Raw genomic sequence first — 17538 nt, forward strand, 5'->3', positions numbered from 1 at the left:
AAAAACATGCTCTGAGGTGTGTTATTCGAACATGCACATCCCTGATGGGCATGATACTTTGCATGTGTAAAAGTATAATTTATTTTGAGCTGTTTGCAAAGTATCATGCCCATCAAATATGCTATGGATGGTCAAAGTCACACAAACCCCGTTTTTCACCGTGTTATGAACAACCTTAAAAAAATAGTATCTAAGGTGTGTCATTCGAATGCGATCATACCCAATGGTCATGAGACTTTGCACACACATCAATACAACTTGTGTTGAGGCATGTGCAAAATATCATGTCCATCAAATATTCTTTGGATGGTCAAACGTGCCACAAATACCTTTTTTCACGAAGTGTTATGCACAATCGCCAAGAAATAGTACCTGAGGTGTATTATTCGAACGCGCTCATACCCAAAGGGTACAATGCTTTCACAAGTATAAATAAAACGTGCAAAATATCTTGCTCATTGGATATGCATTGGATGGTTAAACGCATCACAAACCCCATTTTTTACAAAGTGTTATGCACAACTACCAAAGAATAGTATTTGAGGTGTATTATTCAAATGCTCTCATACCCTATGGGAGCAATACTTTTCACGTGCATCAGTACAATCTATTTTTAGTTGTGTGCAAAGTATCATGCCCATTGGATATGCTTTGGATGGTCAAAGTCATCACAAATCGCCTTTTTCATCGAGTGTTATCCACAATCGCAAAAAAATAGAGTTTAAGGTGTATTATTCGAATGCAGACATAAAGGATTATGCTTTGGATGGTCAAACGCACCACAAACTCCATTTTTCACTAAGTGTCATGCACAACCGCCAAAAAACATGCTTTGAGGTGTGTTATTCGAATGTGCACATATCCTATGGCCACGATATTTTGCAAGTTCATTAATAAAATCTATTTTGAGCTATGTGCAAATTATCATGCCCATCATATATGCTCTGGACGGTCAAAGTCACCACAAATCCCTTTTTCCATCAAGTATTATTTACAACCATCAAAAAATAGTATTTCAGGTGTGTTATTTGAACACACACATATCAAACAATATGATACTATTGATAAAAGTCAATCTAATAGATGTTGAGGATTATGCAATGTATCGTGTCCATCAAATATAATTTAGATGGTCAAACTTGCCACAAACCTCATTTTTCAAGGTGTGTTATTCAATTGCGCACATACCCAATGGGCAAGATACTTTGCAAGTTAATCAATACACCTATGTTTATCTATATGCAAAGTATTGTGCATAATAGATATGCTCTGGATGGTCAAAGTTGCCACATATCCCATTTTTTGACCAAGTACTATGCACAACAATGAAAAAATAGTATTTTGACGTGTGTCATTCGAATTCCCTCATATCCGATGGGCGCTATACTTTGCATACACATCAATATAATATATGTTGAGGTGCGTGCAAAATATCGTTTCCATCGGATATTCTTTTGATGGTCAGACGTGTCACAAACTCCATTTTTCACCAAGTGTTATGCACAAGCGCCAAAAAATAGTATCTGAGGTGTATTATTCGAATGCTCTCATACTCGATGGACATAATGCTTCGCACACATGTTAATCTAGCCTAATTAGAGATGCATGAAAAATATCATATCTATCATATATGCTTTGGATCGTAAAATACGCCACAAACTCCATTTATCACTAACTGTTATGCACAATTGCCAAAGAATAGTATCTGAGGTGTGTTAATCAAATGCCCTCATACCCGATGGGCACGATACTTTGCACAAATTTCAATACAACCTATTTTGAGATGCGTGCAATGTATTGTGTCCATCCGATATGCTTTGGATAGTCGAAGTCGGCACAAACCCACTTTTTCATCAAGTATCATGCACAACCACCAAAAAATAGTATTTGAGGTATAGTATTTGAGGTGTGTTATTTAATTGCGCACATACCTGATGGGCATGATACCTTTCAATGTCAATGTAACCTTTATTGAGTCTTGTGCCAAGTATCATCATCGGATATGATTTGGATGGTCAAACTCGCCACAAATCATATTTTTCACTAAATGTTGTACACGACCACCCAAAAACACACTCTGGATGTGTTATTCAAACGTGCACACCTAATGGGTATGATACTTTGCACGTGTGTCAATCCAACCTATGTTGATCTGTGTGCAAAGTATCATGCCCATCAAATATGGTCTGGATGATCGAAGTCGCAAGAAACCCATTTTTCTCCAAATGTTATCCACAACCTCCATAAATATGTATCCTAGGTGTGTGACCATTCAAATGCACTCATACCCAATGGGAATGATACTTCATGCACACATCAATACAATCTATGTTGAGTTGCATTCAAAATATCGTGCCCATCAGATTTGCTTTGGATGGTCAAACGTGCCACAAACTCCGTTTTTCACCGTGTCATGCACAACCGCCAAAAAATAGTATCTGAGGTGTATTATTCAAATGCTCTCATATCTGATGGGCATGATTCTTTGCACACATGTATTAATATAATATAATTAGAGATGCATGAAAAATATCGTGTCCATCGGATATGTTTTGGATGGTCAAACATGCCACAAACCCCATTTTTCATCAAGTATTATGGACAATTGCCAAAGAATAATATTTGAGGTGTGTATTCAAATGCACTCATACCCGATAGACACGATACTTTGCACACATGTCAATGCAACCTATGTTGAGGTGCGTGCAAAGTATCGTGCCCATCGGATATGCGTTTCATTGTCAAATCTGGCACAAACCCAATTTTTCATCAACCAAGTATTATGCACAACCATCAAAAAATAGTATTTGAGGTATGTTATTCAAGTGCACACATATCGGATGGACATGATACCTTGTACTCATGTCAGTTTCACCTTTTTTGAGTCCTGTGCCAAGTATTGTGCCCATTGGATATGCTTTGGATGGTCAAACTCGCTACAAACCCTATTTTTCACTAAATGTCATGCACAACCGTCACCCAAAAACATGATCTGAGGTATGTTATTCGAGCGTGCACATACCTGATGGACATGATACTATGTGTAGGCATCAATCTTGCATATTTTGATGTATGTAAAAATTATCATTTCCATCGGATATGCTTTGGATGGTCAATGTTGCCACAAACCCCGTTTTTCACCAAGTAATATGCACAACCGCCAAAAGAAACTATCTAAGATGTGTCATAAGAATGCACTCATACTTGATGGACATGAAACTTTACACATGTGAATCAGACCTTTGTCAAGGTGCATGTAAATTATCATACCCATCGTATATGCTTTGGATGGTCAAACTCACCACAAACGCCATTTTTCACCAAGTGTTATGAGAATCTGAGGTGTGTCATTCGAATGTGCTCATACTTGACGGGCATGATACTTTACATACGTTTTCTATAAGCTAGAATTTGAAAATTCTAACCATATAGATGACTCTAGATGGCTTATGCCGATCAATTTGAGTACTTGGAGGGCTAAATTTGGGTCTCATATGAGGAAGTTATGCTAATTTTTTGGCTAATTTATCAAATTTCAAGTTTGAAATATTAGCTAAACTAGAAGGGAAAAGAGGGGGGGGAGGAGAAAGGTGGGATGGGAAGGGGGGGGGAGGGGAAAGGGTGGAAAGAGGGAAGGGGGGAGAGGAAGGGGGAATGGGGGAAAGGGGAGAATGGAGGAAAGGGGGGAATAGGGGAATGGGGAATGGGGGGGAGGGGAATGGGAGAAAGGGGGAATGGGGGGAGGGGAAGGGGGGAAGGGGGAAATGGAGGAAAGGGGGGAATGGGGTTTAGGATTTAAGGTATAGGTTTTAGGGTTTAAGTTATAGGAATTAGTGTTTACGATATAGGAATTTGGGTTTAGGCTATAGGGATCAGGGTTTAGGATTTAGGGCAGGGGGTAGAGTTACAAATATTAGCCTGTGAATTTGGTTTAAGTATAATTGAACTTCATTTATAGGTTTTTAATAAGTTGGAATTTGAAAATTCTAACCCTATAGATGACCTTAGATGGCTTATGCCGATCTATTTGAGTACTTGGAGGGCTAAATTTGGACCTCATATGATAAAGTTATGTTAATTTTTGGGCAAATTTATCAAATTTCAAGATTGAAAGATTAGCCACACTAGTTTGGAGAAGCTCCTAAATTCGTCTTTGGGAAAATATTCACCCTTAAAAATTTATCTTCGGGAAGGTAGGGAAGAAATGAAATTAATGGAATGGAGGAGAGGCAGGGGGGGGGAGAGGGAGGGTGAGGAAAAGGCAGGGGGAGGGGAAAGGGGAGAGAGGGGGGAGGGGAAGGGGGGAAGGGGGGAAAAGAGGAAAGGGAGGGGAAAGGGGGGGGAGGGAGGGGAAAGGGGGGGGAAAGGGGAGAGGGGGAGGAATGGCGGGAAAGGGGGAAGGGGGAAGAAGAGGGGGGGGGGGCAAGGGAAGGGGAAGGGGAAGGGGGGGGAGGGGGGAAGGGGGGGGAGGGGGGGGGGGGAGGGGAAGGGAGGATTAGGCAATGGGGAATAGGGGAAGGGGGGAGGAATGGGGGGAAGGGGGGAGGGAAGTTTGAATTTTAGAGCATGAAGTTTGAACTCCTTGAGTGAAGTATACTGACTCTCACCTCTCCCTCTCCCTTTTCATTCACACCCTCCCTCTCATCGTGTTCTCGTTCCTTCCTCTCTCCCTCTCCCTCTCCATCTCCCTCTCCCTCTCCATCTCCCTCTTCCTCTCCCTCTCCCTTGCATTGCATTGCGCTCCCCTCTCCCTCTCTCTCATGTTGTGCACCCCTTCCCCTTCCCCTCCCCCTCTCCCTCTCCCTCTCCCTCCCCCTCTCCCTCTCCTTTCTCTCCCTCTGTCTTTCTCCCCCCATCTCTCCCTCCCTCCCTCTCTCACTCCCTCCCTCCCTCCCTCCCTCTCTCTCTCCTCCTTCTTGTCTCCTCTCTCCCTCCCTTTCTTCTATAGTGCGTGGCGGTGACACACACACACACCCCCCGAGAGAGAGAGAGTTGCACTGCCGTGATAGCACAGCGGCGGTAAAATATATATATTTTTATTTATTTATTTATATTTATATATATTTATTTATTTATATTTATATTTATATTTATATTTGGCCGTCATTGCACTGCCGCGGTGGCAGCGCGACTCTCTCTCTCTCTCTCTCTCTCTCTCTCTCTCTCTCTTTCTCTCTCCTCTTCCTTCGCTCTTCTGTTACCTTCATTCCTTCCCCCTCTTCTTTCCTCTCTTTCCCTCTCCATTGTCTTCCCTTCCTCCTCGTCACCCACCTATCTAATTAAATTTATTTTAAAAAAATTAATACTCCCTCCTCTAGTCTTCCCTTCCTCTCTCCCTCTCCCTTCCTCTCTCCCTCTTCCTTCTACTCTAGTCCTTCCTTCCACTCTCGCTCCCATCGTGGTCCCCTTCCTTCCTCCCTCTCCCTCTCCCTTGCGTTGTGCTCCATTCTCCCTCTCCCTCTTCCTTCCCTTTCTCTTCCCTTCTCTCCCTCTCTTCCCATTCTCCTCCCTTCTCTCCCTCTCTCTTCCCTTGTCCTCTCGTTCCTCCCTCCCTTGTCCAAGAGATTGACAACATGGAGGCGACGACAAAAATAAAATAAAATAAAATTTTTAATTTAAAAAAAAACTTATTTCCCTCTCTTTCCCCCTCCACCAAGATACGTGATTTGAAGGTGTTTGCTTAAAAAATCTTTGTAACTATTGCAAGGTGTTTATTGGCACCATTATAAAGTTCTTTGAGATTATACCATTTTTGCTTTTTGAAATTCTGAATGGTGTTTATTGGCACTATTATTAACTCTTGGAGATTTTAGCGTTTCGAATCTCTGAAAGGTGTTTATTAACACCGTTAATAAGTCTTAGAGATTTTAGAGGACTCTCATGGTAAAGTAATATAATGCATGGACCTTATATATATATACATATGTATGTACGTACATACATACATACATACATACACATGCACACACACACACACATATATAGTTTATCCATGGATTTAAATGAATTTTATTTATTAAAGTTACTAATAGGTTAAGAAAACTTTTAGACTTTTAAATGAAGATTCTGTAAAATGAAAAATTATACTAGGATTCCTACAAAAACTTTGAAAGGTGTTTATTGACACCATTATTAAGTCTTGGCGATTTGAGTTCCAAAACTCGAAAAGGTGTTTATTAACACCATTATTAAGTCTTGGAGATTTTAGAAGACTCAAATGGTAAAATAATCTCATACATGGACCTTAACTATATAAATATAAATATAAAAGTCTTACGGGCATGCCCATGCCACATGGATAATGCAATGCACTAGTCCCACCATATGTATCAATGGCCTTTGATCAATAAACCAAGGACATTTACGTTCCATGCATGCATGTGCAGCATTGTGTGTGACTCAATATCTACAAGATTTTAGAGTTTTTAAACTCTCAAAATGTGTTGTTAATACCGTTATGATATCTTGAATATTTTAGAAGACTCTTATGGTAAATTAATGTCATGCATAGGCCATACATACATACATACATGCATACATACATATATGCATCCATCCCTACATGCATGCATGTATGCATGCATCCATATATACATACATGCATGCATGCATACATATAATTTTTTCATACATTTAAATTGCTTTTATTAATTTAAGAGTAATTAAACTATTATTTTTTATTAAATATTAATTTAAATTATTATTAAGTGCAACATTATAGAGAGATATTCTAAAATTTATTACGTGAAAATGACAATGCCAAAAAGTAAACTTTTTATTCTCGAACAAAACTTTTCATTTGGGAAGGAGTTTTAGGAATAGTCCAAACGTAGACATATGAGTCCAAAATTAATGAAATAAGTGTTTAAGAGACCATCCTCACATGATTTTCTATATTCTGTTTCCAAATTTCAATCTATGGATTTATTTTAGGCTTCTTTGTTGGATTCTACATTTGACATTTTGTTGGGTCGCCTGTCGGAGTCACCATCCCAGTCAATTTCTCCTTTGGCTGTCAAATTGGATTCTTCACCCGTTTAGCTTGTATGTTCTGTATTTCTTTTAGCATCGATGTTTGGACTACTTCTTGGTCTTGCCAAAGCATTTTTTAATGCTTTTCTTCTTTGTCTTCTAGTGGATTCTCCCTCACTGGTCCCTTGGATCATGTCACGGCCAGCACATCAACCATTTTTAAACTCTCTGGCATGTCCTCAATGAGCTTGCATTTGGAGTAGTCGCATAACTCATATTGATCGTATTGGTGATTCTTTGCCAAACACATCCCTCCGCATGGTGGAATTTAGGCAATTATTAAATTACTACCACGTTGGCCTATGGTGGTGATTAAGGTTGTTGTTGATTCTATTGTTGGTTCTAGGGTGGGTATCTTGTGATTGTCAACCCCCTCTCCAACTGATGCTTCACCCATAATGGGCAATTCGGTCCCGATCGGTGATCTTTTGATACTTGCTAGTATCCACATTTTTTTGGAAATTAGTCCCAAATTTCTTTGTTGGTTCTAGCTTCTTTCATGATTCCAATTTCCTTCTTCTGATGGTTGTTGCATCTATTGTGCCGATTCTGCAGCATTCGCCCCAATGGAGATCACATTAGCTCCCATGGCTGGGATCCGCGTCTGTTGTTGGCCCTAATTTGTTCATGCATTAGGATTATACTAGCACACCTCTGTGGAGTGATTCTTTGTACAAATGCCACACTGAAACTGTGGTCGGTTGCTTGTCATTCCCAAGGTCTGGAATTTTGGCTCCACCAATTTCACTATTTCTTCCGACTTGGTGGTCTTTTTTGACTGACTTCTCTTTTTTCTCTTTTAACTTCTCCTTTTTTGTTTTCTTTGCTTCTTCTTCTTCTTCTTCTTCTTCTTTCATTTCTTTTTCTTTTCATCGTTGTCCAAATTGTTTTTGGAATCATCATTGCTTGTGGTGGATCCAGAATCAAACTCACTTTTTGAGTCATCTCGATTACTATCAGAATCTTCTTCAAAATCCATGCATGTCTTATACTTTCTTTGTTGGGCCAATTTACCTTTCCTCATGTTTGGCTACCTCTATGAGTGTGTTGAATCCATTATGACCTACTGGAACATCCATCCCTCCAATGGCACTTCTAATTTCTAGCTGTAGTCCTTTGCAAAAATATTCTGTCATTATTTCTGGTGTTGGCCTTTCGGTTGCATCAAGTGGTTCATTCAAATTGAGGAATGGCTGAGCATAATCATCCATTGATAGCTTCTTCTATTTCAATTCCCTCAACTTTAAATGAGCATCACTTAGAGTCTTTTTTTTAATCTTTCTAGAAATCATTGTCATGAGTTCATCATATGTTGTAAAATTTTCCACTCCATACAAGGTGAACCATCTCACTGCTTTAAAGACCCATGAGTGTTCTAGCAAGCTGTTGGAGCTTTTCTTGGTCTCCAAACAAAGTGTTGAAGTGGCTTGCTTGCTAATGTGTCTTGAATTGAGCCACATGGTTGTCCGAATATTCCTTCTCTTTTCCTCTAAATTTTGAAAACTTGCATTTCAAACTGACCACATTTGGGTTTGCCATCGGTGGTACCAGTGGTTGCGGAAGTCTCATTGGGCTTTCTGGTGCTTCTTTGGTTCTTCACCCTCCTCTCTTAGGCTATTTGGAACTGTGTTATACCCCGATTGTTGAATTCTAAATCTAGCTTTGTCTATGTGTCTCCTTCTTCATCTCAATTTTGATCAAATTCCTAAATATTTGAACTTCTATGCTTTTGTCTACACTTGCAACTTCTTTGAGGTTTTTCGGCACAAGTGGTATACCCTTAATGTTGGCTCCATTTTGTTGGAACAAACTGATGGGAATGTGATGGTTAGTCCTTCTCATATCTAACTCATCCGAACCTAGCACCATGGCAATCTATGAATGGATATTGAATTATTCTTCTTGGCTCTGTGCCTCATTGTCCTCCTTGGATGCCACCTGCAACGATTCAAAAATATTTTGATGAATGTATCTTAAGTTTGTCTCATGCATGTGCATGCATTAACTCAAGTTTTTTTGAAATAGTACTAATACAAGGGATTGCATTTTTACCAATAGTACATACATTGTAGCATGCTTTCATCATTTTGTATGTGAAATAATGTGTAAAAGGGGGGTTATGAAACTCCTGTTGAGGCCACGTGCTACGCTTAGATATTTGTGATTGACCAACCCCCCCCCCCCTCGAGGTGAACGTCCTTCTAAAAATGAGGACAATCTTGATGAATTTTTCCTTTCTATTGATGAATTACATTGGGGAAAGACCAAACATACAAAAAATAAATAATCATATATGATGATAAATAGGAAAAGACTACCTCTAGGACTATCCAAAGGGTTGCAAGTATTGATTGTTGTAAAGGATGTTGTTGTCAAGTTGTTGATTGAGAAATGGTTTTGAATGTTTTGATAATAATATTGGGTTCAATGTTGTGGTGATCATGTGACTCCAACCTTGAAACATCCCAGAGGGTTGAGGTACATACGAGAGGATTGACATTCTTCATAGGAAACATTAATGTTTATTGCAAGGCTTGGTACATGATTCAGGGAATTCTAAAGACAACTTTCTATAGGTATAATAAACAATATGATCTTGGAGTGCTAGAAGCTATGCATGGAAATAAGCAGATAACATGAAATCAAATGAGGCATGTGGATGTTGGAAAAGCTATAAAGACTCAAAAATTTGTTGAGTATAATGTAGAGAAAATGCCCCATAAAGTATTCAAATATCGAAATGTGATGCAGATGGTAGAGCAATGCTACCATTAGGAATTCCCTATGATGTTCCTAGAAGCACATACTTGAATGATAAAGATGTTATAATTTTGGTAATCAAGAAGCGTGTGGAATATTGGAGATCTCATCTCGATAACAACTTAGGCAGCTCGATTCATACTCAAAGTGGATATCACTTGTTATTCAATATTGGGAGACATTGATTTCTTACATGGAGAAGCCCACTATACAATATGAGGAGACTTTTGGCCAAAAATCCAATGGAAAGACAGCTTGGATCATGACCGAGTGGATATAGAGGATGCTAAAACTATGGGTTTGGAAGACCTAAAAGACCATTACTATGGCCCTACATGTAATAAGACAAGTGAAGAATTCAAACCAGAGGTTTGTGTGAAACCAAATGATTTTGTTTTGGTCAGGAAGAGTAACAATATATACTCCATTTGGCTAGGTGTTGCATTGTAAGCTATGGACCTAGAAAAGGAATCCACTAATTATATGAAAGTATTTGTGTAGTATTGGAGTCCTACCCATAGAGGAACATGTAGTGATGTAGTAGGACATGGAAAATCACTGGAACATTAAAGAGTGGTGATATATGGGGGATAGTACCGTTGCAAGCATGTGGATTCCATGATGTGAAGTTGGAGCACAACAAAAGTTCCAAATAAAAGTAAGGTCATAATACCAGAGAATGCAATCCTGAAAGCACAAGACAAACTTTAAATGCTTAAGAATAGTGGAAATGACATTTTGTGTCTTGAGGATATTATGGATGACTAGAGAAAGATAAAATCCATGTGAGCAAAAGGAAGATGCATGCAAAGACAATTTGAAATGATTGGATGATCTCTTTCTTTATAGTCCAAATGTAACCAATTATCTATCATGAATGTTAAATAGTTGCAAACTGCTTGTTCCTACTTGCTCTTATTTTGTGAAGTAATTTATAGACTCAACCATTTTTTGTACTTGTTCATTCAAACTTTTTTGTAGACTCAGCCTTTTTGTACTTGTTCATTCAACCTCGATCTTGTTTTGTGAAAGCTAATTAGACTCAGTCTTTGCATTCCACTATTCTATGCTCGTTCATTGAAACTTGGTCTTGTTGTATGAAGTCATTTTTAAGCTAAAAGTTATAATATAATAAAATATTATTAATATTATTAATTAATAATAATTATCTTATTTAATAATAATTACTCTTAATTATCTTTATTACCAAAAGCAATATACAAAAAATTTCTAATCAACTACATTAATGAAGTTGCAGAGCCTTAAAAAGCTCAAACTCACTGTAGTCATCACACAGCAATAATTTCATGCATGTTTGACATTTTGCAATGGAAGTACCTATCATATACACATTGAGTATATAGCATATCATAAACATGGAAACTAATCACAAAATGATTCACAATTCAGTGAGTAACATGCAAACCAAATTGACCTCAGCTCATATATTGGGCACAAATGCCTTTAGTCTAACTTAGTTCTAAACATTCCACAAATGAGAAAACATGCAAGAAGCCATTTAACATAAAAGAAACATGAGTTGAGAATTTTAAGCAATCTCCAATTAACAAAAAAGATGCAAAAGTGCACATTTCTTTCCTTCTTAACCAGTTTGGAGAGTTGGATTTTCACGAGACTTTCCTACTTTTCCTAATATGGTCTTCATTGCTATTTCCATTAAAAAACACTTATTGATATAAATACAGGTGATATTTGCGATGTTAATTTCGACATATTCCTATCCATGCTAATGTCGATGGCAACTACGATGCTTCCCAAATTTTGACAGAAAAAAATCAATGTACTTTTTGTTGAAAAAAGTATTGAAAATGATGTCAATGGTTGTAATGTCTAATGATCAAAGAGACCATGATTACACTTCTAACTAGCTAAAACACATACATCAGTACTATATTTAAGAGACTGCCATGTAATGATGCTTTCCCACCCCACCCAGTCTGTGGATTGGACAGAGCACCCACTGCATCATGGAAGCCCTAGACTAGTGCAAGGAACTCACACACGTAAACTCTACAAAGGCGAAAGTATTGCCAAGATCTCGCTATGTAGCCGGTATTAGCCCATATATCAAAGGTATATTGATATCGCCGGTATATGGGCATATACCAATGGTATACTTCTCAAATGCTAGGTCAATGCTAATAGCTATTGACATGATTGCATAATTAGAGTAGTTAATAACGTACATTTTTGTCTACTTACTTGATTTCCCAATCCTTTCTTGAAAGGGTTAGTTACAATCCATTTGTATGATCCAAAAGGCATGGTCCTTTATATATCTTTTTGTGAACAGGATACATGCATGCCCTCTCCAGTCGTAAAAAGCTCTATGAGAAGAATATATTAGAGGATGTTCATGTGATGCTTAAAAGGTAGGCCATTTCAATCATAATGATGATTTCAATAAAAAAGATGAGGGCCAAAATGGATTTCCTCAATGCTAATATTGCCCTTATCAAGAGTAGAGGCTAATCTGGCATTTTGAAGTTTTGTGCATAAAGATGCTCTAACTTAGCATACTTCATCCAAAGGTAATCAATGCAAAGAGACACTTCATCATAAGGTAATTAGATGCAAACTTAAGACACAAACTTATGTTATGATGAAAAATGCTTTGCAAAGTTCTCACAAGAGTTTCAATGGGCAAGCCTTCCTTGAATGGCATGTGGCTAAGCATCCATGCATACTGCCCCGGCCCTCGTGCCACTTAGTTTAATGAGGCCCGTCCTCCATCCTTTCACCTCTCTAATTCTCAAGGGTTAGGGACGGATCATTCCCTAGGGTTAAAGTTAGGGCTACGGTTTTCTATGTAGCAACCGCTTCTAGACAAATACAAGATGTTACTATACACCAGCAAGTTGATGTTAGCCATCCTATGTGAGGATTAAGGTCAGTCGTAATGTTCAAGGCGAGCAGCTAGCGTCTTCCTTAATCAGCAAATCAAGCTTCTTCATCTGCTTCACTCTCTGCAGATCACGACCATCATTATAATCATCATCCTCATCATAATTAGCAGCAGCACCAGCAACAAAAACGACAGTAAGACAAGCAATGGTGACCATACACTACATATATACTACATTGGAGGAGGTTAAACGGGAAGGTAGGCAAGGAAGTCAGTGCAACAACTGAAGAATCGTAGCTGTTACAGCCTACATCCAAAAGGTAAGCCAAAATCATCAGCCTGCACGTAAGAAATGAGGGAATGCAGCAACAGCAGAAGTCTCATACCAGCTTGCATTTGTTCGAGCAACAGAAGGAGTTATAAATGATCAACCAGCCCACAGGCTAAGGCGTCAACCTTACCTGCTGTATGTCAAAGCGCACTTGGTTCTTGTATATCTCAGCTCGTCCCAGCCTGTCCATCTCTTTTATGAATGCTTCTCGCTCCTCAATCTCTTTGGAAACTGTCCTCACATCAACCCAACGCCATCATCATCTTCTCGAGCATGTCTAGAATCCATGAACTAAAACCAATCTTAGCCAGTTGATGCTTACTCTGTTCCATCAGGTTCTCCATTTCTTCTATCGATCCTTTCACGATCTTCCTGCTTCTCGGCTTTGATTGGCACTGCATGGGTGTGCTGATCACATCTCCCTGGTACATCAATTCTCGATCAGACGGCATTACGAATCCTTATACTCGATTAGGCGGCGTTCCGTGTCCTGAAACCTTTTATCCCGCAATTGCTTTGCGTACCATCTTTAAAGTTTAGCTTTACCTTTTCCAAGCGACCGCTCCATTCGAAGACGAATGCCAGCCTTTCCTTCTCCTTGTCGTCCAGGAGAGGCTCTGCTGCCCACTCCATCGAGAAAAATCAATCATCACATATGCTACAAGGAAATAAAAAGGAAAGCACAGACTACACAACAGTCTACTCACTCGTTGGATATGGGGGCAGCTCTTTGTGTTCTAAATCTGACTTCAGTTGCTTCAATATTTCCGACGCTCTCCTTCTGCCCTGACGGGCTGCGGCTTGTACGCCAAACTCGTCAAAGTCTTCAGGTGGGCGCCTTCTGAATCGTGGGACCTTGACAAAGTTCTTCTGCGATGGGACAAAAATCCGACTGTATTTAGTCCATAATTTTGCAGTCCCATCTTCTAATTCCTCTTTCCTGGACGGCCGCAATCTGAGGGCTCATCCTCCCCCGGGAAGTTTGACTTACTTTAAAGACTTTTCTGTCGGAAAAGACTACGTGACAGATACCTGAGGTGCAGATTTCGGGATCTTGGATTCTACAACGTGGACTGCAAAATTAGCAAGAGAGCATGGCAAAGGTTCAGGCTCTGATATTTGCAAATGGAAACATGGGGAAGGATGATGCAGGATCTAATCATAAAATGGGAGGTGGGTGAGCACCAGCGCAAGAACTTTGACCGTGGCGACGGAGGCCAGCACGGTTCTGCTGAGAGAATTCATTGCCACGTTTTCTGGCCAATTCGAAGCCTCTGAAAAACGCAAACAAAGCGCGACCAGCGGCGGTCTCTCTGCCTGGGACATTGGAAAATTGCGGGATTACCAGTGGCATGGAGGAATTTCTGGTGGACATTTTGCTTGCCTAATATCATGCATTAGCAGTTCAACGGCGGATGAATCTCTTCTCCTTCATCAGAAATTCCGATCTCTCGATTTCTCTTCCTAAGCGTTGTACATCCTGCTCATATCTGCACGGAGGGACGAAATAGAGCAGCCTCGATGCGCACCCTCTGATCTATTTATCTTATGCGGTTGGATTGTGGCAACCGATATTCACCATGCCACTTCGCTTCTCATGATGTGTGTAGCATGTACATGGTTAGGCTATCACGTCCTTTGTCACCTTCTAGATTAGTAAATTAGCTAAGCCAGAATTGTGAAGACAAAAGAGAAAATAACTTCAGGTTACTATCGTCATCGTTAACAAAGAATTCATTCCTAGTACTTATCATCATTGTTAACAAAGAATTTATTTCTACTAGAAGCTAGACTCAAATTTCTGAAACACAAAAAGGTGGAGCACACCTCGAGTGCATTCCTTCCATGTGATTAGCATCAAAGATGTTGCTTTGTGAATTATAAGCCACATTAAAACCGGAGGCATGAGCATAGTAGGTGAGACATTGTGATCCATATTATCTTAGAATATTGTTAGTCTTGGGAATAGGGATGGAAAGGAAAATTTTATAAGGGGGTCACTCACATTGTCTAGTTTGAACTCCCTATTAATCTCTTGCTAGGTTTTCCTCTTCTACTTTGTGAGCATGTAGCTCCTTCTTAATACGTGCCAAGTGTCATTAACTTCATCATTGTTAACTTGTTGGTCTATCTTAAATAGCATAGAGAACCAAATGGAATCTTGTGCCATGAAGTTCCATTTCCCTATCCATACTATATCATCTTTTACATTCTCAAATGTAGACAACATGGACCTTCATAGGGGGATTCCTCTAGCATGGCTCTAGATTACATAGTGTAGACAATAAAGGGTATCCTTTCCATCTACCATATTGCCTTAACTAGTAATTTTATAAGAGCAGTAGGACCCAACTTTCGTTTTGGTTTGAGTATGGTCTTCATGTCACTACTAGTTTCTAGGGTGCGATTGCCTTTTTGCCAACAACATCAAATCCTCATTTCTTCTCTCTTGTAAAAAATGACCATTTGACTTGGGTGGTTGGAGGGTAGTTGCAAGTGAAGGGGATGACGCTTCCTCTTAGGCAAAATAGGACACTCTCGACAAGGAGCATGAACATCTCAATTAAGATATTTTGACATGGTTTCTGCTCTAGAATCAAGTAATATCAAATATTGCAACCCATTTACAGTATTCATTGTTGCAACCCAGTTGGACTAAATACCTTAATCAAGGTATGGGACCAAAAAACTATGCAATATACATGGTAGTCCTCCCATACACTGATCAAGGTATGGGATGTGACTAGCATTCTATGTGCTAAACACTAGTTTGGTTGTATCATAGGACCCAAAATTGTCCTTTTGAGAGTCTAGGGGAAAATTCATAGCTCCTTCACAAATAAGAAAATTGCCAGCTTTTAGGACATATCTACACAACCAAAGGCATATGAAAAAAAACTAAGTGGAGGGTCAATGCACAATCGAGTGTAGCTAATCATGGAACTATTTCAGGGGTAGTTTTGGGGGTGTGATGCAACACGCTAGTGAGCGATACTTTAAATTTCGAGTGGCTCTCCCAAAATGTTTCTTGATGTAATAATTTCCTTACAGGTGTAATAATCAAACCCAATTTGTTAAAACTTGTTGTTCTGAACACCGCAGAGCTCAGCAAATGTCACTACACGAGTAGTTCTATCCTCCTTCATGAAATCTCTATGCTGCATCTATGTGAATCATACTCTCCACAGTTTGTCCGGTCATCTACCCGTAGCTCACCACCTTTCAATTTATCTATGCCCACAACTTGCCATCTGTCATCTACGTATGTGCAATTGTTTTGGGCCTGATCTAGGTTTGCGATGACCAGTGCTGCCGACTGGCTTGGTGCGACCACCACACTAGTTCTTGAGGTGGCTATAGCTGCCCCTAATTAAACCAAAGAAAATGTATTTACATTAATTGGTTGGGTCACATGAGACCCATGTTGGAGTCCCACAATTGTTTATATATTTCACATCGAGATGTCCCCTTTCTTAATTATGTCCTTTTAGCATGCCATCGCACAAGTTAAAAACTAGCCCTCTGGTTGGAACAAGATGTTGTTATAGTGGTTAAAAGTTAATCCTAAATGAAGAAAATTGTATTTCCTTGTGCAACCATCATGCATATTCTATTTTAGTGCAAGCTGTTAATCCTAAACCAAGGAAAATGTATTTCCTTGCAACCACACTAGTATTTAAGTGCAGAAGTTGCATAAAGTTAAACTTTTTTCTTCATTTAAAAGTTTATCCTAAAAAAATAAAATACATTTGAAATCCTTCGTTTTAAATTTAATCCTAAATGAAGGAAAAAGTATTTCCTTAAGCAACCACCGCACTGGTTCTATTTTAATGGGGGTTGCAGTTAATCCTACACCAAGGAAAATGTATTTCCTTGTAACCATTACACTGTGGTGAGGCTATTTTAGTGGAGGTTCTAATTTAATCCTAAACCAAGGAAAATGTATTTCCTTATAACCACCACACTGGTTCTTGGAACTTTTTAAGTGATGCATGCAATTAATCCTAAAACCAAGGAAAATGTATTTTCATGTGCAACCACTCCACTGGCTCTATTTTTGTGTAGGATGTAGTTAATCCTAAACCAAGAAAAATGTATTTTCTTGCAGCCAATGCTAGTGCTTGGAACTATTTTAGTAATGCTTGCAATTAATCCTATAAGTAGAATATATCTCCTTGTGCACTAATTGCTTGTGCAACAACTGTAGCAACAATGATCACTTCTAAGCAATACCTGCTATTACCAACAATAACTATGATAGTAGTATTATTTGTATTAAAGTTGAAACTTAAATGCGATTACACACGTGGAATATTAAAACTCATTCATTGCTAAGAGAAAAAGATGAATAAAGAGATTACATTCAAAGATAATCTATAACAACTCGGCAATTTGTTGAGAGCATCATCAAGCAAAAATTGAACAAATGAGATTACATCTATATCCAAAGACAGTTAATAAAAACTAACAATGCACGATTTCTAAGAGTAGATCATGGAGAAAAAATTGAACAATAGAGATTACATTTATAAGATCCTTAGAGCCCAAA

General features: G+C 39.0%; 1 protein-coding gene across 1 annotated transcript; it reads right to left on the minus strand.

The window, feature by feature from the left end:
- Nucleotides 1-12716: 12716 nt before the first annotated feature.
- On the minus strand, nt 12717-14343 carry LOC147890680 (uncharacterized). Its single transcript, XM_087389777.1, has 7 exons — nt 14175-14343; nt 14022-14062; nt 13697-13859; nt 13536-13606; nt 13312-13411; nt 13120-13220; nt 12717-12779 (listed from the first exon to the last, which is right to left on the minus strand). The coding sequence occupies exons 1-7, from the start codon at nt 14341-14343 to the stop codon at nt 12717-12719; spliced, it is 708 nt and encodes a 235-aa protein (XP_087245903.1).
- Between the last annotated feature and the right edge of the window lie 3195 nt (nt 14344-17538).

The sequence above is a fragment of the Dipteris shenzhenensis genome, chromosome 18, assembly GCF_047967505.1.
Source record: "Dipteris shenzhenensis isolate YYH24624 ecotype China chromosome 18, Dip_SZ_1.0, whole genome shotgun sequence".
Taxonomy (NCBI): domain Eukaryota; kingdom Viridiplantae; phylum Streptophyta; class Polypodiopsida; order Gleicheniales; family Dipteridaceae; genus Dipteris; species Dipteris shenzhenensis.

What these genes read in the sequence shown, in the direction of transcription:
- LOC147890680 (XM_087389777.1), bottom strand. Translation starts at nt 14,343, where the DNA reads ATGCCACTGGTAATCCCGCAATTTTCCAATGTCCCAGGCAGAGAGACC. An exon ending in GCTGCCCCCATATCCAACGA is followed by an intron (nt 13,607 to 13,696) that starts GTGAGTAGACTG and finishes AGTGGGCAGCAG; the next exon opens with AGCCTCTCCTGGACGACAAG. An exon ending in GGAGCGGTCGCTTGGAAAAG is followed by an intron (nt 13,412 to 13,535) that starts GTAAAGCTAAAC and finishes TTGATGTACCAG; the next exon opens with GGAGATGTGATCAGCACACC.